Source organism: Mauremys mutica, chromosome 4, assembly GCF_020497125.1.
Source record: "Mauremys mutica isolate MM-2020 ecotype Southern chromosome 4, ASM2049712v1, whole genome shotgun sequence".
Taxonomy (NCBI): Eukaryota; Metazoa; Chordata; order Testudines; family Geoemydidae; genus Mauremys; species Mauremys mutica.
Genome location: NC_059075.1, coordinates 96,382,887 through 96,405,610, shown reverse-complemented (window position 1 = coordinate 96,405,610; position 22,724 = coordinate 96,382,887). Strand labels below are relative to the sequence as shown.

Here is a 22,724-nt window from a genome sequence, read left to right as displayed (position 1 = left end):
ATGCTAAATGCACAAGCTCTAATGCATCTCCTTTTTCAGGTGCCAATCCTGCAAACTCTTACATTAGCACTCCTTACTTGTGTAAATATTCTCACTGATTTCAGTGTAACGACTCTCATAAGTAAGTACTACTCATGTGTGCAAAGGCGAATAGCATCAGGTCTTACATCAGATAAACACTCTCCCAGATCAAGTGAGTTTTATGCATACTGCCTTCATTAGTTAATACAGCCTCAGAGGACAGGGATGCTTCATAGCCTCACTTAAATCCACACTGCTAGGATTTTGATGAATGTGTGTTTCAGTGCTGGCTGCCATACAAAGAGCACTCTGGCTGAATGTCTGACCAACTGTCAATTCCTGTGTAACTAATACAAATGATCAATGTCTGGCAAAGTGTGGCAGAGTTTGCAATGAAACTCCTACGTGTCCTCTGTTACCTGCCTGTTTTTCCCTTAGTCATTCTTTTCTAGGTGACAGAGGCAATACTGCTATTTTACACATAACAGAGTCCATGGTTCCAGCTTTTGCAGGAATGAGTCAGAGGCTTTTGTTCTCCTCTTCATCTTTGAACGCAAATAGGAACAATCTTTGGAATATATTTAGACTCAAATTTGGGATTTTTTTAAATGTTAATTGCTAGAAATGTTGCCAATCTGTTTTTAGCAGATGGTTTGTGATTTAATGACTCTGGGTGAGGCAGAAAAGCTTTAATCAATACAATGAAGAAAAATGTTGAGAAATTATATGTAATTTTACAAAAATCAAAAGCATTTCCTACTTATTGTCAAGCAGACAAAAACATATTGACATGTTGTTATTGCAAGAAGCCGGGGAATTGTTTGATGCATTAACTTTCCTTTTATGTCTTTTTCAGGCATCATGGTAACGAGCAAGAATTTTGCTCTTTCACGGGTTTGACAATTCTCGTCCCCAAACAGTAACTTCTTTAATTATGACAAGAGTGCCAGTGCTGGATGATAAACGCTTTACTATTAAGACATGTACCACAAAAAGCTTTATATCTCTGCTTAATGCTCAGAATCAAACATGGAAAATGTGACCTTCCCACTCCCTGGTCTTCTATGTTTCTTACTTTCACCACAGCCACTCACTCTGAATCAGGTTTCCACATGTTGCAGATGAAAGCAGGCAGGGACCACTCTAGCCTTCAGCTAGTTACTCAATCACTACAGATGGCATTAACAATTCTCCCAGCTGTCTGAAGACCTGATTCTATGACAGTCTAGGCAATTTATTATCATCTGCATTCCCAGGCTACAAGCTTCCTTTCTTGTTGCTACCATTGTGGGCTACCATATAAATATGCTCCAAAACTCTTTGAACCAGTCCCTGCTTAGATGTTGTTGTTAACAGATCTTAATGCAATTTGAAAGCCAAAGTGTAGCAGTTTGATTGCAATAGACAAACTAGCATTGGATCTACATAAATGCAATCCGATGGCTCTTCTTTTGCCCTCCCACACCAGCCTGCCTGGGGCCAACATAGAAACCCTTTATTGAAGAGAGTCCACATGCACCCCCTGCATGGCCATTACACCCACCTTCCCCTGCCCACCCCCAGTACAGCCCTTATGTGGCACTGGGAGGGCCTTGTGAGGAAGGGTGTGTATGTAAGGGCTTGTCTACACACAAAAAAGTCACACCACTTTAACTATCCTGCTATGGTGAGAGCACTACAACCTTCCTAGTGTGGATGAAGTTATAGTGGTATAGTATAAAGGTGCTTTTTGCCAGTACAGGGGGTCTCCGGTATACGTCACCCTCTTATCCGTTGTTTCACATATCCATCACTCATCAATAGGGGAACGTGTTCCGATTCACGTCAGTCCCAATCCACATATCCACTGTTTGCAATACTGTACTGTCAGTTTCAAATGATGGATATGCGGACTGACATGCATCAGAACACGTTCCCCTACTGATGAGGAACGCATATGCGATAGATATGGGTAGCCACAGGTGGGCCGTGGCCCACCCATTTAACATCCAGGCCCACCCCTCCCCAGTCCCGGCTCTGCTCCCACCCCAGCACTTACCCCACACCGCCCACCCAGCGCTCCACCTGGGGAGCGGGATTGGGACACAGGGGCTTCCAAGTTCCCAGCCTGTTCCCTGGCAGGAGCACCGGGCAAAGCAGGGCAAGACCCTGTGCCCACTCCCCAGCTGGAGCTCTGGGCGGAGCAGGGCAAGCCTCTGTGCCCCGACCCAGCTCCCTGGCTGGAGCACCCGGTGGAGCGGGGCAAGCCCCGAGTGCCAGGTAGGGGAGCGGAGCGGGTGGGACGGTGGGAGTGCACATTTTTCCAGAAGCCCGTAGCCAGAGCGTCTATCTCCCCCTCCCCCCGCAATCCCCAAGGCTGGCTGGAGGGAGGGAGAAAGCTCCAGATCACTCCTACCCCTCTGCCCCCGTCATTGCCCATCCACCCGAGGCCCATCCAAGTGTCCCCTCCTGCCTACAACACTGCTGTACCAGTGGGTCCCCGGTATAATTTGTTTTGGTATCCGTGGCTCTTTTCAAGAATACAACCCCAATGTATACCGGGGACCCGCTGTATAGCTATTCCTGTAGGGGAAGTAGTATACAGATGTTTATTCCACTGTAACTGCACCCATATAACGGGTGTTACCAATATAATTATACCACTTTACATAAAAACAAAAAAAACAAAAAAAAACACATACCCCCTAACCAAAATAGCTACACTAGCACAAAAACTAGGTATAGACCAGGCCTCTGCCTTAACTTACACCTTCTGATACCATTATGCTATCATACCTGCTCAACCCCTTTCAGAGCCCATCTTCCTTAGATTCAGCTAGACTCCCACATAACCCTTAGAACTTACATCACTTCACACACTACCTCTGAGGTTGGCCCTTTGCATTTAACAGTTTCAAACTTCTTTCTAAAATTACCTAGATTCCAGTCCAGGAAAAAATAGTATTTTTTTAAACACAAGCTTTAAAGCGCTCAGTCTCACTCTATTACCTCTCCATTTACTGACCTCATAATGCTTTACTGCTGACATCATGTTGAAAAGTCACAAATGACATTAATGATAGTGCCTGTTCCACGACCAGAAGTAGCTGGGAAGATGACAGGATGATAGCAGCTGGAGAGGACAGAGTGGGAGACAGCTTTGGTGCGAATACACATATCTGTTTAATAATTTCTGACTGTACACACACTGAATATTTATGATTTCATTAGAGGCTATACACATGTTTCAGATTAGATAGTCTGTTTTGATATCCTTCCTGCTCTGTTCTTTAAAAGATGTGTATATTAAACTAGATCAACTGGGTTTGAGTCTTGCATGCTTGATAGATGAGGCAGAAGATGTTATTCTAATTAATGCAAGTAAATATTTTGTCAAATCCATTAAAAGCATAAAGCTGCTTTTGAAAGCACCGGCAAAAGAAAGGCTTCCAGAATGAAAATCAGAGGCAGTTTATTGCCTCTTTTCATTCCTTAGCGGTGATAACAATAGTTTCATATTCATTAAAAGGACGTAAAATATTCATGTAGCATATTATTTTCATGGAGCCTTCAGCTTCTTTCTATTTCTCCCTCACCCACTCCCCCAGCTTTTTACCCATAGTTGCTTTAGTGGTCACATTTTCAAATCAAAAATACCATATGAATTACAGTATAATAATAGGTTTAGCTACCCATACCTCACATGAACAGCTGAAAGTATGACTGTTAGCATAAGAAATGTTGTTTTTTCTCTGTGTGATCTTATGAAGCCCAGACAGTAAAATTACAAGAATCCCTGCAAAAAAGCAGGTAGAACAAAGGGAAAGCTATATTGTGCTCTCATCTGTGAGACCTGTTAATTCTGAGTACAGATCCTGAAAAGGGTAGTTCTTGGAACCTGAATTTTACAGCCATGTCACTCCATAACATATGGTTACCGACTCACTGAGTCTGCAGTGCTGGAGGAGCTTATCTGACACCATTTTTCATGCAGGGCGTGCCAAGCATTCTCTCAAAGCCTATGGCAAGTCATAACTCGGTGCAGGGATCAAAAGCTTCAAAGGAATGTGAATCCACCATGAAGCTGGACTCAGGTAATGCATGCTTTAGTCTGATGATTCATAAAGCAAGTCTCTAGCTGTAATGTGATTACAGTATAGTAGAATGGTACTGTAGCTCTGCTCTCAGAACAAAAACTATACTAATCTTTCTACAATGATTGTTAATCGATCAGTGATCATGATTCTATAGAAAATAATTGCAAAGCCTGCCCATCTCGCTTCTCCATTCTTTCCTTTTGTAATCACCAGCGACAGCTTTTGTAAGAGGCAAACCCAAGGGATGCGACCACATCAGAAAATGTTTTGGGGGTTTGTTTGGTGGGTGGGTAGGGATGGCCATGAGTGTAACTGCACTAATGGTACAGATGCATTTAGGGTGAAATATAAACAAATGGCCAAAAAAAAAAAAAGTGAGGCACTTCTCCCACCCAACATCTTGTCCTACTTATTCCCCCAGTGGCTGCACCTCTGTAACCTACAGGTAAGACTTTTCTCACACACTTGCAGAAGGTTTTATTTCAAAGAGACAGGCAGCATGGTCCAGTGGCGAGGACACTGTAGACATATAAATTAACTGTATCAGCTCAGGAAAGGGACCTGGGTGTCACTGCAGACAGCTCAGTGAAGACTTCTGCTCAATGCACTGCACTAGTCCAAAAGCAAACAAGAGGTGGGATTTGTACACTCCATGACAGCAGCACCCTAACATGAGTCAGGAAAGGGTTAATGGGCTGCTGGGGCCCAACCACCCCTGTCCCACGACTCCTGAAAAGAGGTATCCAGCTTTGAGAAAGGAGAGCTCAGCTCAGCTGGTACCTGATGGACAGGAAAAGAAGATCTTCAACCCTCACTGCAGGCAAGGGGCCCTGCAGGTCTGCTCCCAGCCAGCAATCTGTGGCGGGACCTGGGGAGTGCTGCCAGGGGCTAGAAGTAATTGGACTCAGAAAGGCCCCGGGAGCGAGCAGAACTCCTGCTGGAATAGAGAGATTGCCCCAGAGTGGGGGCCTCACATAGGGGACCCAGTGGCAAGAGACTATGACCAAGCCCAGGCTGATGGTTGGCCCTCTACACCTCCCCGAAGAAATGAAGAGCGTGCTGAGGATTCCACAGAGGAGTGAGTGAGTGTGTGTGTGTAAAATAATTTACATTTCTTTGTATTTATTTTCAGCTTTGGGCACTCCAGAAGGGATGGTATTTTGTGACCTAATCAGAGGGCTAAGTCTCCTCACCCCAGAAGGCATTGGACACTAGGTGGAATGGTACACAAACAGGAGGGAAACAGCCAGCCACTGCTGCAGCATGCCATGCCATAATCCTAGACTACTCAAGAAGCTGACTAAGGAGGTAACTGAGCTGTTAGTGATTATCTTCAAAAACTCATGGAAGATGGGACAGATTCCAGAGGACTGAAAGAGGACAAATATAGTGCCAAATCTATAAAAAAAGGGAATAAGGACAACCTGGGGATTACAGACCAGTCAGTTTAACCTAAGTACCCAGAAATATAATGGAGCAAATAATCAAACAATCAATTTGAGAACACCTACAAGATAATAAGGTAATAAATAACTGCATGGATTTGTCAAAACAAATCATGTCAAACCGACTTAATAGCCTTCTCTGACAGGGTAACAAGCCTGGTGGATGGGGGGAAGTGGTAGATGGAGGAAATAGATCCTAAATGGAACTACTATACGGTGAGTGCATAACTGGTCAGAAAATCATTCCCAGAGAGTAATCATCTGTGGTTCACAGTCAAGCTGGAAGGTCATATTGAGTGGGGCCCCACAGGGATCGGTCCTGGATCCAGTTCTGTTCAATATCTTCATAAATGGTTTAGATAATGGCATAGAGAGTATACATTGGCAGACAATACCAAGCTAGGAGGGGTTGCAAGTACTTTGGAGGATAGGATTAAAATTCAAAATGATCTGGACAAACTGGAAAAATGGTCTGAAGTAAACAGGATCAAATTCAGTGAAGACCAATGCAAAGTACTCCACTTAGGAAAGAACAAATCAGTTGCACACATACAAAATGGGAAGTGACTGCCAAGGAAGGAGTACTGCAGAAAGGGATCTGGGGGTCACAGTGGATTGCAAACTAAATGAGAGTCAACAATATAACACTGTTGCAAATAAAAACAAACATCAGTCTGGGACGTATTAGCAGGAGTGTTGTAAGCAAGACAAGAAGTAATTCTTCCACTCTACTGCGGGCTGATAAGGCCTCAGCTGGAGTATTGTATCCAGTTCTGGGCACCACATTTCAGGAAAGATGTGAACAAACTGGAGAAAGTCCATTTTTTGTTGGTCTCCTCTGATTAAAGGTCTAGAAAACATGACCCATAAAAAAAGATTTAAAAATTGGGTTTCTTTAGTCAGGAGAAAAGAAGCCTGAGGGGGGAACATGATAACAGTTTTCAAGTACAATAAAAGGTTGTTACAAGGAGGAGGGAGAAAAATTGTACTCGTTGACCCGTAGGACAAGAAGCAACGGGCTTAAATTGCAGCAAGGGTGGAGTAGGTTGGACATTAAGAAAAACTTCCTAACTGTCAGGGTAGTTAAGCACTGGACCAAATTGCCCAGGGACACTGTAGAATCTCCATCAGAGGAGGCTGTTAGACAAACACCTGTCGGGAATATACTAGTTATTACGTTGTCCTGCCTTGAGTGCAGAGGACTGGACTAGATGACCTCTCGAGGTCTCTTCCAATCCTACATGTCAATGATTCTATATGGGGATGCACAGGAAGGCATGAGAGCACATAAGGAATGAAATAGAGAATAATATGGAAAAATATTATACTAACCACTGAGACAATGTTCGTCAGCATGATCGGCATTTTCTTGTACTCTCCATCTGTTGTCCCTTGTCTCATAATTAGATTGTAATACCCTGGAGCAGGGTCTGTCTTTTTGTTCTGTGTTTGTACAGAACCTAACATGATGGGGTCCTGGTCTACAACTAGGGCTCCTATGTGCTAAAAAAATACGAGTTATAATCATATAGAAATAAATGATTCAATCTCATCTAGACTAGTGTTCAGTTCTGGTCCCTCCATCCCAGAAAGTATATTGCACAACTAGAGGGGGTCAGAGAAAGGCTACAAGGATGACCAGGGGCCTGGAAAAGTTCAATATGCAGAAACTGATAATATCTTTTCTTAGATAAATAGTAAGAAGAGGGGACATGACACAAGTATATAAAATAATGAATGGTCTAGAAAAGGTAGACTGGATGCTTCTGTTCTCCCTGCTTCATAACAAAGGCACAGTGAATAGAATTAAAAGGTAGCAAATTCAAAATGAAAGGAAGTAATTTTTCACACAATGCAAAATTAGACAGTGAACCTCAATGCCACAGGATGTCACTGAGACCAAACTTTTTAGTAAGATTTAAAAAGGAATCAGACATTTAAGTGGCTAGCAAGCATATCCAGAGTTGTTGTTAATGATTAACATTTTGAAGGGATAATAAACCTCATGCTTCATGGTTTAAGCCAATCTCTAAGTACTAAAGATCAGGATGCAATCTAATGTGGGGGGCAGATTATCCCACATCTACCTACTGTAGAGTTCTTACACCCTCCTCTGAAGCATCTGGGATGAAAAGCTTCAAAGGAAGATGAATCCACCAGAGAACTGGGTCCAGGTAATTCACTGCATTCTGTCCACTAATATATTGCCATTCATTGGTGCTGGCCACTGTCAGAGACAGTATACTGGACTAGGTGGACCACAGCTCTTATCCACTCGGGCAACTCCTATATTCCTTAGCTCTGCCGCTGACCTCTGTGTCTCTGTTTCCCCTCCAGCCCTCTGTCTCTTGTGTCTGTTTTGACTGTAAGTCCTTCGGGGCAGGGCCTGTCTCTTGCTATGTATTTGTACAATGTCCACAAAAATGGGGGCCTGATCTCATTTGGGGCCTGCAGCTGCCACTGTAAATCAAATAACAAACAACAAAAACAAAGTTGCAGTAGAGAAAGGGGAAGAGCAGGGAACCACCCCTGTTTTGGGAAGATACCTTTCTATTTTGATTTAAAAGGGATGCTCCCAAATGGCAAAGTGGAGCGCCCATCTCCCTATTGAAACTAGTGTAAGTTTTTCCCTATTTCACTCATCTTCAAACTTTAACCAGAGGTGGTGCTGGAGAACTGCAATGGCCACAATCAGCTTCTAGCTTGGCCTCACACAACCCAAAATATGACAAAAAAGCATCTCAGCGCACTAATTGTTACAGAATGCCAGGTCAGGAGAGGAAATATACTAGGAAAATGAAAATGAGATGTTATCACGCTACGAATGCCAAGCAGAGCACAGACAAAAATGGCGAACTCCTCCGCAGACAAGTGCACCACTGACCTCAGTACAAACCCACTACGTGCTTTATCTAAAGAGCTGAAAGGAGGCTGGATGAGGATTTCGAGACAAGCAGGTGAAAGAGAGATGAACTTTAAGCTAGACCGTTCGAGAGGCAAATGAAGAGGATGGTGACTAGGGTTAGTGCATTAGAGGATGCAGAAATACACCCATAAAACGTCCAGAAAGTCAGTCTGCACTTTAATGGTGCTTTGGATAGATCAAGATACCAGTGTAGAGATCAACTGGAGATTTTAATGTCTTTAAAAGGCAAATTAAAGAATTCGGTCTGATGTATGAGTTCACAGAAATAGTTCACCTATTAACAACATCTCCAGGGCTTGTATTCCAGAACTGTATTCATTGCGGAGAAACTAAATGGATTTTTTGCTTCAGTCTTCACGGCTAAGGATGTTAGGGAGATTACCAAACCTGAGCTGGCTTTTGTAGGTGACAAATCTGAGGAACTGTCACAGATTGAAGTGTCACTAGAGGAGGTTTTGGAATTAATTGATAAACTCAACATTAAACAAGTCACCGGGACCAGATGGCATTCACCCAAGAGTTCTGAAAGAACTCAAATGTGAAGTTGCGGAACTATTAACTAAGGTTTGTACCCTGTCCTTTAAATTGGCATCGGTACCCAATGACTGGAAGTTAGCTAATGTAACGCCAATATTTAAAAAGGGCTCTAGAGGTGATCCTGGCAATTACAGACCGGTAAGTCTAATGTCGATACTGGGCAAATTAGTCGAAACAATAGTTAAGAATAAAATTGTCAGACACATAGAAAAACAAACTCTTGAGCAATAGTCAACATGGTTTCTGTAAAGGGAAATCGTGTCTTACTAATCTATTAGAGTTCTTTGAAGGGGTCAACAAACATGTGGACAAGGGGGATCCGGTGGACATAGTGTACTTAGATTTCCAGAAAGCCTTTGACAAGGTCCCTCACCAAAGGCTCTTACGTAAATTAAGCTGTCATGGGATAAAAGGAAAGGTCCTTTCATGGATTGAGAACTGGTTAAAGGACAGGGAACAAAGGGTAGGAATTAATGGTAAATTCTCAGAATGGAGAGGGGTAACTAGTGGTGTTCCCCAAGGGTCAGTCCTAGGACCAATCCTATTCAATTTATTCATAAATGATCTGGAGAAAGGGGTAAACAGTGAGGTGGCAAAGTTTGCAGATGATACTAAACTGCTCAAGACCAAAGCAGATTGTGAAGAACTTCAAAAAGATCTCACAAAACTAAGTGATTGGGCAACAAAATGGCAAATGAAATTTAATGTGGATAAATGTAAAGTAATGCACATTGGAAAAAATAACCCCAACTATACATACAACATGATGGGGGCTAATTTAGCAACAACAAGTCACCAGGACCAGATGGCATTCACCATCAACGAGTCAGGAAAAAGATCTTGGAGTCATTGTGGATAGTTCTCTAAAGATGTCCACGCAGTGTGCAGAGGCGGTCAAAAAAGCAAACAGGATGTTAGGAATCATTAAAAAGGGGATAGAAAATAAGACTGAGAATATATTATTGCCCTTATATAAATCCATGGTACGCCCACATCTCGAATACTGTGTACAGATGTGGTCTCCTCACCTCAAAAAAGATATTCTAGCACTAGAAAAGGTTCAGAAAAGAGCAACTAAAATGATTAGGGGTTTAGAGAGGGTCCCATACGAGGAAAGATTAAAGTCGCTAGGACTCTTCAGCTTGGAAAAGAGGAGACTAAGGGGGGATATGATAGAGGTATATAAAATCATGAGTGATGTTGAGAAAGTGGATAAGGAAAAGTTATTTACTTATTCCCATAATACAAGAACTAGGGGTCACCAAATGAAATTAATAGGCAGCAGGTTTAAAACAAATACAAGGAAGTTCTTCTTCACGCAGCGCACAGTCAACTTGTGGAACTCCTTACCTGAGGAGGTTGTGAAGGCTAGGACTAAAACAATGTTTAAAAGGGGACTGGATAAATTCATGGTGGCTAAGTCCATAAATGGCTATTAGCTAGGATGGGTAAGAATGGTGTCCCTAGCCTCTGTTCGTCAGAGGATGGAGATGGATGGCAGGAGAGAGATCACTTGATCATTGGCTGTTAGGTTCACTCCCTCTGGGGCACCTGGCATTGGCCACTGTCGGTAGACAGATACTGGGCTAGATAGACCTTTGGTCTGACCCGGTACGGCCGTTCTTATGTTCTTATGTTATGTTCTTATGAAGCAAAATCTCAGGCTCTAGCCACACTGCACATAACGCAGGTGTGAATTACCTTTATGCAACCATTCCTCAATCTCTGGGCTAGTTTTAAGGCACAATTTAACACAGCCTCAAGAATACTCTAAATTGCACCAGCTACTAATAGCAGCTTCCTGGTTAAGCCCTCTTTCTCTCAACCACAGCCACCGCCCCAAAGGCTGGTAAAAAAGCCACTCCACTGGCCCAGTGTCAACCATGATGGGAAAATATTTGGGGAGCCAATTAAGTTGTCTTTGTGACTGCCACACCAGGGTAAGGATCTGGCCCATGATTTTTTATTTATCACCATGTTTTCTTTAGGTATCCTCTCACTGGCATTCATAAGAACGGCCATATTGGGTCAGACCAAAGGTTTATCTAGACCGGTATACTGTCTTCCAACAGTGACCAATGCCACATGATTCAGAGGGAACGACCAAAACAGGGCAATTATCAAGCGATCTCTCCCCTGTCAGCTAGTCCCAATTTCTGACAGCAAGAGGTTTAGACACACCCAGAACATGAGGTTGTACCCCTTACCAACTTGGCTAAAAGCCATTGATGGACCTTGCCTCCATGAATGTATCTAATTCTTATTTGAATCCTGTTATAGTTTTGGCCTTCTCAACACCCCTGGCAATGTGTTCCACAGGCTGATTATGCACTGTATGAAAAAGTACTTTTTTTTTTAAACCGGATGCCTATTAATTTCATTGGGTGACCCCTGATTCTTGTGTTACATGAAAGGGTAAACAACACTTTATTCACTTCTCCAAAACACTTATAATTTTATAGACATCTATTATATCCTCCCTTGGTCATCACTTTTCTAAGGTGAACAGTCCCAGTCTTTTTAATTTCTCCTCGTATGGAAGCTGCTACATACCCATAATCATTTTTGTTGCTTTCTCTGTACTTTTTCCAATTCTAATACATTTTTTTTTCATAGATTCATAGACTTACGGTCAGAAGGGACCATTATGGTCATCTAGTCTGACCTCCTGCACAATGCAGGCCACAGAATCTCACCCACCCACTCCTGTAACAAACCCCTAACCTATGTCTGAGTTACTGAAGTCCTCAAATCGTGGTTTAAAGACCTCAAGATGCAGAGAATCCTCCAGCAAGTGACCCGTGCCCCATGCTGCAGAGGAAGGTGAAAAACCTCCAGGGCCTCTGCCAATCTGCCCTAGAGGAAAATTCCTTCCCGCCCCCAAATATGGAGATCAGCTAAACCCTGAGCATGTGGGCAACACTCACCAGCCAGCACTCAGGAAAGAATTCTCTGTAGTAACTCAGATCCCACCCCATCTAACATCTCATCACAGACCATTGGGCATATTTACCTGCTAATAATCAAAGATCAATTAATTGCCAAAATTAGGCTATCCCATCGTACCATCCCCTCCATAAACTTATCAAGCTTAGTCTTGAAGCCAGATATGTCTTTTGCCCCCAATACTCCCCTTGGAAGGCTGTTCCAGAACTTCACTCCTCTAATGGTTAGAAACCTTCGTCTAATTTCAAGTCTAAACTTCCTAGTGTCCAATTTATATCCATTTGTTCTTGTGTCCACATTGGTACTAAGCTTAAATAATTCCTCTCCCTCCCTGATATTTATCCCTCTGATATATTTATAAAGAGCAATCATATTTCCCCTCAGCCTTCTTTTGGTTAGGCTAAACAAGCCAAGCTCTTTCAGTCTCCTTTCATAAGACAGGTTTTCCATTCCTCGGATCATCCTAGTAGCCCTTCTCTGTACCTGTTCCAGTTTGAATTCATCCTTCTTAAACATGGGAGACCAGAACTGCACACAGTATTCCAGATGAGGTCTCACCAGTGCCTTGTATAATGGTACTAACACCTCCTTATCTTTACTGGAAATACCTCGCCTGATGCATCTTAAAACCGCATTAGCTTTTTTAACGGCCATATCACACTGGCAGCTCATAGTCATCCTGAGATCAACCAATACTCCAAGGTCCTTCTCCTCCTCTGTTACTTCCAACTGATGTGTCCCCAATTTATAACCAAAATTCTCATTATTAATCCCTAAATGCATGACCTTGCACTTTTCACTATTAAATTTCATCCTATTACTATTACTCCAGTTTACAAGGTCATCCAGATCTTCCTGTATGATATCCCGGTCCTTCTCTGTGTTAGCAATACCTCCCAGCTTTGTGTCATCCGCAAACTTTATTAGCACATTCCCACTTTTAATAAAAAGATTAAATAAGATTGGTCCCAAAACCGATCCCCGAGGAACTCCACTAGTAACCTCCCTCCAGCCTGACAGTTCACCTTTCAGTACGACCCGTTGTTGTCTCCCCTTTAACCAGTTCCTTATTCACCTTTCAATTTTCATATTGATCCCCATCTTTCCAATTTAACTAATAATTCCCCATGTGGAACCGTATCAAATGCCTTACTGAAATCGAGGTAAATTAGATTTTTTGAGATGGGACAACCAGAACTGCATGCAATATTCAACGGGTAAGAGTACCATGAATTTATGTAGTGGCATTATAATATTTTCTGTCTTATTATCTATCCCTTTCCTAATGGTTCCTAATATTGTTAGCTTTTTTGACTGCCACTGTTTTCAAAGAACTAACCACAATGACTCCAAGATCTCTTTCTTGAGTGGTAACCGCTAATTAACACCCCATCATTTTGTATGTATAGTTGGCATTATGGTTTTCTAACGTGCATTGCTTTGCACTTATCAACACTGAATTTCATCTGCCATTTTGTTTTCCAGTCACCCAGTTTTGTGAGATCCCCTCGTAACTCTCTGCAGTCTTCTTTTGACTTAAATATCTTGAGTAATTTTGTATCGTCTGCTAACTTTGCCATCTCATTGTTTACCCCCTCTCTCGTTTATGAATATGTTGAACAGCACTGGTCCCAGGTCTTTGGGACAGTGGTTCTCAACCAGAGGTACCTGTACCCTGGGGGTACCCAGAGGTCTTCCAGGGGTACATAAATTCATCTAGATATTTGCCTAGTTTTACAATAGGCTATATAAAAAGTGATAGCGAAGTCAGTACAAACTAAAATTTCATACAATGACTTGTTTATATTACTCTATATACTATACACTGAAATGTAAGTACAATATTTATATTCCAATAGATTTATTTTAGAATTATATGGTAAAAAATGGAAAGTAGGTAATTTTTCAGTAATAGTGTGCTGTGACACTTTTGTCTTTTTATGTCTGATTTTGTGATCAAGTAGTTTTTGAGGAGCAACTTGGGAGTACGCAAGACAAATCAGACTCCTGAAAGGGATACAGTAAGGAAAGGTTGAGAACCACTGCCTCGGGGGACTCTGCTATTTACCTCTCAGCACTGTCATGGGCAATGCTGGATTATACTATTATGATGCAGTTTATATAACTTTTCTTGATGACAGACCCTTCTGCTGAGCAAGTGTCCGGAGCAAAAAAACTTATCCCTCCTCTTAGCAGTCACAGCAGAGAGGCTAAGGGTGCAAAGGGTAGGCAACAAATGTATCCTCTCAGCCCTAAAGGGGCTCCTTCCAACATGGGAAAGTTTGCACTGCCCCTGTCCATTCTGGACTAGTCCTGCAGATACACAGTGGCCTTCAGTCTCCATACTTCTGGTGTGGTGAAATGTGCTGTGCTGTGGGAATAAGTGCTTGTAGGTTCAAATCCTGTCTAATCAGTTGCAGAGGAGGTGAATAGCCTTAACTTCCAAGAACGCTAAAGTCATGTAAAAGAGCGAATACACTCCTTTAGCCCTGGCTAACTGTGACTCTGAATGTTCCTTTGGGGTGTTCTCACTCTCCCAACACTACTATGCAAAAATGTATGTCAACATCAAGCTTAGCCTGCAGGAACCCTCTTCTCTAAGGTAGATCCCTGCTCTGTAGAGTTTGTAATAATGCGGCGATGTTGGTTTAGGAATGACTGAATGTGTACTGGGTATATTGTTTTATGCTCCTTTTTACCTGTGCTACAGTGACATAAAACTACTCTCTGATATCAGAAGGATGACCCCATGGTTAGGGCAAAAGCCTAGAACTTGCGAGATCTGGGTTCAATTCCCAGCACTACCACTGTGTGGCCTTGGGCCAGAGACCTACGGCAAAATTTTCAAAATTGACTGAGGTACTTTGGGCCAAATTTACAGAGGTATTTAGGTGCCTAAAGATGCAAACACACATCTAGTGAGATTTACAAATCTGAATTAGACACCTAACTACCATGGACTCTCAACGGGAGTGGTGTCTAACCTTCCTAGGTGCTTTGTAAATCCCACTGAGGGTACGTCAGTCTACACAGCAAGTGGCAGCGAGTCTCAGAGCTCAGGCAGACAACCTCATGCTACCGAGCTAAAAATAGCTGTGTAAATGTTACAGCTCTGAAGCCCACCCCATCCCTAGGCTTCAGAGCCCTCGGTCCAGCCCCAGCTGTAACAGCTACCTAGCTATTTTTAGCATAGCAGCACAAGCCCCCTGAGCCTGAGTCTGTCGAGCGGGGTTCTGAGACTCGCTGGAGTCTCAGGATTTGAACATGTGGCCTGTAAGCAAAAGAATGAGACAAACACTGCAACTCACCCTAACTGCTATAAATAAAGATGTTGAAGGAAAAGCTCACAATAAATTCTTTGTCTATTTCATTTCCCCATCAACAAACTGCAGTTGCTTTTCCAGCTACTGAAAGGGTGCTCTATACAAATCACACCTTTCCACACATAACTAGCTGAAGAAGTTTTTACCATCAAAACTTTTAGAAAATTCAGTAATTTAAACTAGAAAAATGAATTTCTGCTCTACTAGCATTGTCACTGCAAATTCCTTACAAGTGAACTGACCTACTTCAACTAAAATAATCAGAGAACCAGATTCTGTCAAAAGAAAATCAAATAATAATAATAATAATACAAAAGGAAATGTCTTATCTGCAGTAATAAGATTGGCTCCAAGATAGTTACGGTACTTTAATAAAGCTAAACAGGAAATGTCCAGTTTGGGTCACTGTGTTCCAGCCACTGCAAAAGAAATCCATGGCAGAAGGATCAGCTGGAGTAGGAGGTGACAGATAATGTTACAAGCATAAAGAAAGTTTAGATTAATGAAAATAAAGTTGCATTTATAGGCCTAGTGAATTTTCTTATTCTTAACTCTTCTGCATATTGTCCCTTGAATATATTGGGCTTATAGTGGTATTGGTGAGTACACAGATACTAGTGAGCTGCACTCCTCTAGCTCAAGCCACTTGAATAGGTTTTTTTATACCACCTTCTTTTTCACCTCAAAGCATGGGAAATTATGACAGCTGAACTCACAGAAATCTCCACTGACATGCACTACCCGAGAATGAGCAAGGCAGTCATAGCCTAAGGGGAAAAATATAATGAGAAAACTAATGGGACTTATCCTGCAAAGCCTTAACACACCATAGTAGCTCTTCCTCACACAATTAGTCCCTTTGACTTCAATAGGCTACTTTACTGGAATAAAGACTACACATATAGGGCCTTTTGTAACAGAACATGTACTTCTTCTCCCAGATTTATCCTTGATTTGACTTTCAGTGGAATACTTACATTTTATTTAGTGATAAATACAGTTAGTTGTTTTTGTGCTTGAGGGAATGAACTAAGAGTGATTTAATGATGGTGCTGAGAATTATTTCAGATCCTGTGATCCTGGTTTTATGGAATGGTATAGAGGTTTCCATTCAGCTAAAATGTATTGCAAAGGATACTTAGCTGCACCAGAGTTTAGGCACAGCACACTCCCTAAAGAAGAAGCTGACTCACATCTTCTATATATATTTAAAATAAAAAATGGGGGGGGTAGGCACGGAGAATGGAGTAATTCATTCCAGAAAGCAGGTCAGACACTCACCATATCCACTTTGTCCTCAACATATTTCCATCAGAGTTACGTCTACAACAGTGACTGCTGCTTCACAACATGGCATCTCCAGAAGAGATGAGGCAGTTGGAAACAATATCAGATGCAGCAGCATGCAAGCACCTAGGATTGACCTCCCAGTATCATGAAGGTGGTTGAGTAATTACCGGCTGGTAAATAGTTTTTAAACCAGAATCACATTCCACAGATGCCACTGTCCATTTTCTTTTTTAAGTTTCACTGCACATTTCATATCCCCTACGTTCAAGGATCTTTTCATTTGACATGGAAATGCAGCCACCTCTGGGACAGAAGTTGGGAAGCTTTGAACAAAACAAAATGCCACTGTATAAACAGATAAGGGCAGACAGCAAAAAAGAACAAGAGAGTGTTCTGGGTGAGATCTGTGTGACTGTAGAATAGCTTTCCAAAGGAAATGTTAGGCTCTCCATTATCTAAGACATTTAAAAGTAGACTGGAGAAAACACTAAATTGCTTGCTTATTATTGTTAGTGCCGTTTCTCGTCATCGCAGCCCGTCCGATATTTATATTGTAACAATAGATCAGCTCAGATGATTTTCTTAGTTTGCATGAAACTTAGGCGAGTTCTTTTTTAGTGCCAGAGTAAATGAATGAGGCATTATTAAGATGAGCGATGTGCTGTGAAGTATTCTTGTACCGAGTTTAATAAAATTAGACTTTTTTTTTTTTGGTACTAGTATATTTCTTGTAAACTTGGGAGAATAAACTGTCTTCATGTAAATTGAGACATTTGATTTCAATTGCAAACTCTAGACTGGAACCACTAACATTTCTTGTAATACAGTATTCATTACAATACTCATTAACCTTAGCCCTTTAAAGTATATTGTCCAGTAATAAAGCTCAAGGCACAAAAAAACACATTTGCCACATTCATTTCTTAACCATAAAAAAGATTGTATTATGCATAAAAACTATCCATCTGGTCGTTTCCTCATTTTCACATACACACAAATTTTCTCAAAAAACAATATGCTATTTTGTTTGCAAACTGTAAAGGAAGTGGAAATTACACTTCTTATTGTGGATAGCCTAGTATACAATATATGCCTTCAGAAATAATGGCAATAATAATACGTAGCACTTTACATTTTTCAAAATGCTACACAGTCATTAACTACTTAATCCTTATGACCTACTGCTGTAGATAAAGTAGGTGAGTACATCCCATTTTACAGAGACAACAGAAAGGTGAAGTGACTTGCCCAAGGATAGTCAACAAGTCAGTGGCAGAACTGGGAATACAGCCCAGGGGTTCATGACCTGTAGCCTCAAGCGCAAATCCCTACATCATGCTGCCTCTCAACAAAGTGCCATTTCTGTCTCTCCAGCTAAGCCACACATGACCAATCCTCCATCAGGCTGCCTGTTATGGAAACAGGAGCAAAAAGGCTTTTACACATCACAGGTGCAGAAATGGCAGTACGCATCTGTACAACTTTCCATGTAGAAGCAGGTCAGCTGTGAGCTTGCAGCGTACCCCAAATTTGCATCATTGCATACAGGGAAAAAAGGCGCATGTGGTGTGGGCAGAGCGGATATAACTCAGGGTAGACAGCCTTATGCCACCTCCTAGAGCCCAAAAGTGCATAACCACCATTTTGATGACAAGCAGTTGCTCCTGAACACTTGCTGGAGAACTGTAGATACACAGCTGTGTTGGCTGATGGTGAACAAGTCCACAACATGGTAAGTGAATATCTGTCTTTCACATTTTACCCATTCATTCAATTTTTGATCAGTATTTACCTTCTCACGATATTAAATCTAACTCCCCCCTCCCCTTTCTCTCTCTCATTGAAACAAAATGTCTCCAGACTAATGATTTGCTTATTACGCTACCTTTATTTCAAAGAGAGATTATTTTTCTTTGAAAGCACCCACCCTCTTGTTTCCAATCTATTTGGTAAAATATTACAAGGCTGCAATTTATATTCCCAAGGAATTCCCAGGCACCATCTAATTAAATTATTCAATCAGGAAACAAATTAAAATAAAATATCAGGGCAACTCCCTGTGGAAAATATATTTCCATTATCGCTTTCCTGACAACTGGAGACGACCCTAAAGAATGGGATTCTATTGCCCTTGCTAATTTCCATGTCTTGTCAACATTTGTGAAAACAGCTGAGGCACTCAGAACTTCCATAAGAATATTCTCCAATAGACAAAAAGTAGTGAAAAAAGCTCAATGGCAAACTACAGATAACTTTAAGAACTCAGTCCACAGCCATTATGGAGGATGATCTGTCCTACATAGAGAAATAAATTCCAAATTTATCATTTGTTGATGCTGATCAAGAGGCTGATCCAAAGCCCAATGAAGTCAATGGGGGAAAAAAGAGATATATCCCCAACTGTCACAGAACTGAGCAAAAAAAATATTTTAAAAAAAGTTTTATTTTGTATCTTCAGTAGCAGCCACCCTTGTGAATCTAATCGCTATGGTTTGGACTTGAACTCCCATTTAGGGATAGTGATGTTCTATTGATTTGCTATCTGAAAAACTGGCTTCATCAAGAAGAGCAATGCAAACCTCTATACATTTGATTTTAGCTGTTTTTTGAATAAATGTTAGTATTTCTCAAACCGTGGACCTGGTTATTTTTAAAAGAGAAGCAGATTTCAGTTTTCTTAAAATGGTGTTTAAGGAAATGAAAAACCAAAAATGCTTATGAAAGAAAGTAACATCATTAGATCAGATCATAAACAATCCCTCTCATCCTCTCCCTTTAAAAAGGTTGTTTTATTGTACCTTTCACCATCATAGACAAAGAACAAGTTACCAAGCTAGCAAGCAGATACAGATCTAAAAGACTAATATTTCCTTTAAAATATTTTGAAGAAAACTACCTCTACAGATAATTAGGCATTTAGACTAGTATTTTCAAAGAAGTCCAAGGGAGTTAGGCATCCAACTTACATGACATTCAGGCACCTAACTCTCTTCGGAGTTTTTGAAAAACCCTGCCTTGGGATGGAAAGTTACTGTAGCGCACTCCATTGCCACTCAGACAAGAATATATTTCTCTTCAAAAATTAATTTTAGGGATCCAGATAAACCGGAGGAATGCATGAAAGTCAGAGGTGGCAGGAACTGGCCTCACTCATCCTTCTCAAAGGAAATTGTGTTTTACTAAATTATCCAGGTTCCAGACAACGCTGCTGAGAAAAGGAGGCAAGTGCAAATTCAATAGTTTAAAAAAAACACTGTCTCTTCAAAAATGTTATAGCACATGTACACCCAGAAGTCAGCGTGAAATAGTAGGGCTTGAAAGTATCCCGATCAAACTTGAGAATCCCTCTATACATTATGAACTCAAGCACCCATGTGGTTAATCATCTTTCCTAACTATGATGATGTTTGTTTACATGTGCAGCATACAAGTCCTGTAGGTCAAAACTACTTGGAAGCAAAGTAGATTTGTGCACCGGTGGTGGAAAAAGCAGCAGAGCTCATTTACCAGATGATTTGCTCTGTGCATGTGTAGATAGGCAAGACTAAGGAGACTAACGTTGGGCTCTGAAGCCTCAGTGCTGTCGCTACAGAAATACAAGAGGGCTCCCCTCCAGCACCTCGCAAGTGACCTTATTTACCCTCCCTGCCGGATATTTAAATAGATACACAAATCATAATGGGGGGGAGGGGATAGCTGTTTGTTCCCACACGGATGAGGGAATAACGCGGGAGCCATTACTTGCAGATCACATATAAACAAAGTAATGCAAGATCCCAAACACTGCCTGGTAATTTACCCATGAAACCATGTCACAGCCCCCACCCGCCCTGGTCCGGAGATGGAACCAGAGACATTACACGGCTGAACGTCCCGGCTATAATCCCAGCTGGCTCCCGCAGCAGCCGCGCGGGGAACCTGCGAGCACAGACACACACGCGGCCCCGTGACAACGTTCCGTTCAGAGCCCGCGTGGGGGCAGATACACAACAAATAAATAATCAGGGTTGATCACAGACTGCAAGAGCCTCGCTCCTCCCCGGCCGAGACCTGCAGGCACCCCCCGACCGGCGATCAGGTTTATTGTTGCAACACACACACACAGAGCCTACCCCCGTGGGAGATGTCGCCGCTGGCACAGCAAATGCTAAGGGGCCGCAAAGCTCGCCCCATCCCGACACCCATTCTCCTGCCCGCTGCTCGGCTTTGCCACGCCAACCAGAGCCCCAGGCTAAGGAAGCCTTGGCAGGAGCCTTTCCCCCGGGCTCCGGGGCAGCCGGCAGCATTGTTAGCAGCTCGATCGCCAGCTCTCCGAGCGGAGGGGGCCGGCTTCGTCAACAAACCAGCCCCCGGGAGCCCTTGGCTCACCCAGACTCGTCAGCCCAGCCAGAAATCATCCCCAAGGGAGGGTCGCCACTCAGCAAGCTGCGTAACCGGGGGCCGGGGCTGCAAAGCGCTGCAATCAGCAACCCCTGATCCCAGCCACGCCGCCGCCTGCTCCAGCTCGCACGCTGCGCTCCCCGGCACTCACCAGGCAGCCGAGAGGAGGCTGCTGGCAACTTCTGCCTGCACAAGAGTCTGAACAAAGCCTCCGATTCTTCTGGGCTGCTGCAGGCATCTCGCCCCCGACGGCAGCCGGAATCTGCCACCCGCACAGCACATAAAATGCAATACGAGGGGATGGGGAAGGCTGCAAAGGAAGGACCCGGAGAGGAGCGGGCTGAGGGTGAGGGTGGGAAAGCAAGAGGGGAGGAAGGTGGTACCTTGTATGTGCTGCTTGATGACATTTTCCAAGTGATCCAGCCTTTCTATAATCCTTAAAGTGTCCCCTTTGTCTTCCTCTAACTTTTTCTCTGAGATCGGCTCCTGCACTTTCACATAGACACTGGCAATGTAGTTGGTGACCCAGCCCACGTAGAGCAGGCAGATGATGTTAGTCATTCCACTCAAGATCACGCAAGTGGACACTAAAGTTTTGGTTTTCCTGGTGCAAACCATCCTGAGATCCCTCCATATAGCTCCAAAAATCCTGTGATCCAGAGAAATAAAATTAAAGTGCGATGAAAAAAAATCCTTCCCTCCCCCTTAGCCCAAAACGGAGACCACTCAAGTCAGTAAATTTCCATGCAGGAAGTTTGCTAGTCCACAGAATAAAAATCTCTCTCGCCTACCTAGAAGGGGGAGCGGGTTGGAAGGGCTGGTTATTTAGGATCCTGGATTTTAATACATTAAAATAGCGGAAACTTTGCTACAGCAGCAAGTCATCAATAGTGTCAGTTGCCCGGCTGGCTGTTCTGTTTAGGGATCGGTCGTTCCCATAGGTACGAAGGAAGCGAGTAGTCAAGTGCCCAAGTGTTGCAAACTTTGTTCTCCCCAACGCTGCTTCCCATTGCAATCAGCCACAGCTCCCGAATCAGATCTTGCAAAGAGCTTGCAGGAGAGGCGGGCTTGCACGGCCTCAGATTGACAGATCTTCCCTCCAATGAAGAACCGGCTATGGAGGAGAGTTTGTTAATATCACCCTATGACCAACGGGACCTAGCAGAGGCGGAGTTATACCAGGGGCCCACCTGCTTCTCTCTCACACATACACAGAGTCATATGCAGGGGTGTCTCAGGGGCCCCACAGTGCTACCGTTGTTTGGGCGAGTAACAGGCAGTTTCTCCTTCACACGGTCTCCGCGTTTGTTAGTCTATGAGTGCAGGGCTTGGTAGGAGTTTTTTCTTAGATGAGCACGCCAAGTCCCAGCTTGCAATTTAGCAAAACTTTCTGATTTTTCTCAGGAGTAAGCTGCATTTTTTTTTCTGCTCCCATTGTGCAGAGGCCAATAAGCTGTTTGAGACAAAAAACAAGTCTGGGATTCATTCCTCGGTACTCTCAACGTATCTGCCCATCTAGAAACTCGCTGATTTGTTTGCTGGGGTGAAGCCAGAGGAATTCCCCTTGTGCCTGTAAACTATTGGTTCCCTGGATCCAGATAGTCAATATTCCACCCTGAGAATATACTTCCCCTTTTTCCTCGTTTTTTTTTTGTTTTTGTTTTTTTGTGAGCTGCATTATCATTTGCTAACAGTGGCTTAGATGCTGCACCTACATTCCTGCTGGCAGACCCCTGCATCCATGCAGAGCACCATTGACTGAAATGGGACTGCATTCAGG

General features: G+C 42.8%; 1 protein-coding gene and 1 long non-coding RNA gene across 5 annotated transcripts in view; one reads left to right on the top strand and one right to left on the bottom strand.

Moving 5' to 3' along the window:
• The window catches only part of GALNT18 (polypeptide N-acetylgalactosaminyltransferase 18), a 520,203-nt gene that overhangs the window by 396,523 nt on the left and 100,956 nt on the right, over window positions 1-22,724 (bottom strand). The window contains exons 1-2 of one of the 4 annotated variants that reach the window (XM_045016610.1): window positions 21,736-21,993; window positions 21,328-21,593 (exon numbers count right to left, since the gene is read on the bottom strand). The exons of 1 other annotated variant lie outside the window; for it this stretch is intronic. In XM_045016610.1, the coding sequence (XP_044872545.1) occupies window positions 21,328-21,562 (235 nt within the window). In that variant the 5' untranslated portion in view covers window positions 21,563-21,593; window positions 21,736-21,993. Of the gene's footprint in view, window positions 1-20,676; window positions 20,753-21,327; window positions 21,994-22,724 lie in introns of those variants that run through there. 2 more of the 4 variants (XM_045016609.1, XM_045016611.1) reach the window with 2 other exon arrangements.
• On the top strand, window positions 3,076-5,561 carry LOC123370245. The gene is made up of 3 exons (XR_006579320.1): window positions 3,076-3,163; window positions 3,995-4,094; window positions 5,230-5,561. It is a non-coding gene; the product is annotated as an uncharacterized LOC123370245 (long non-coding RNA).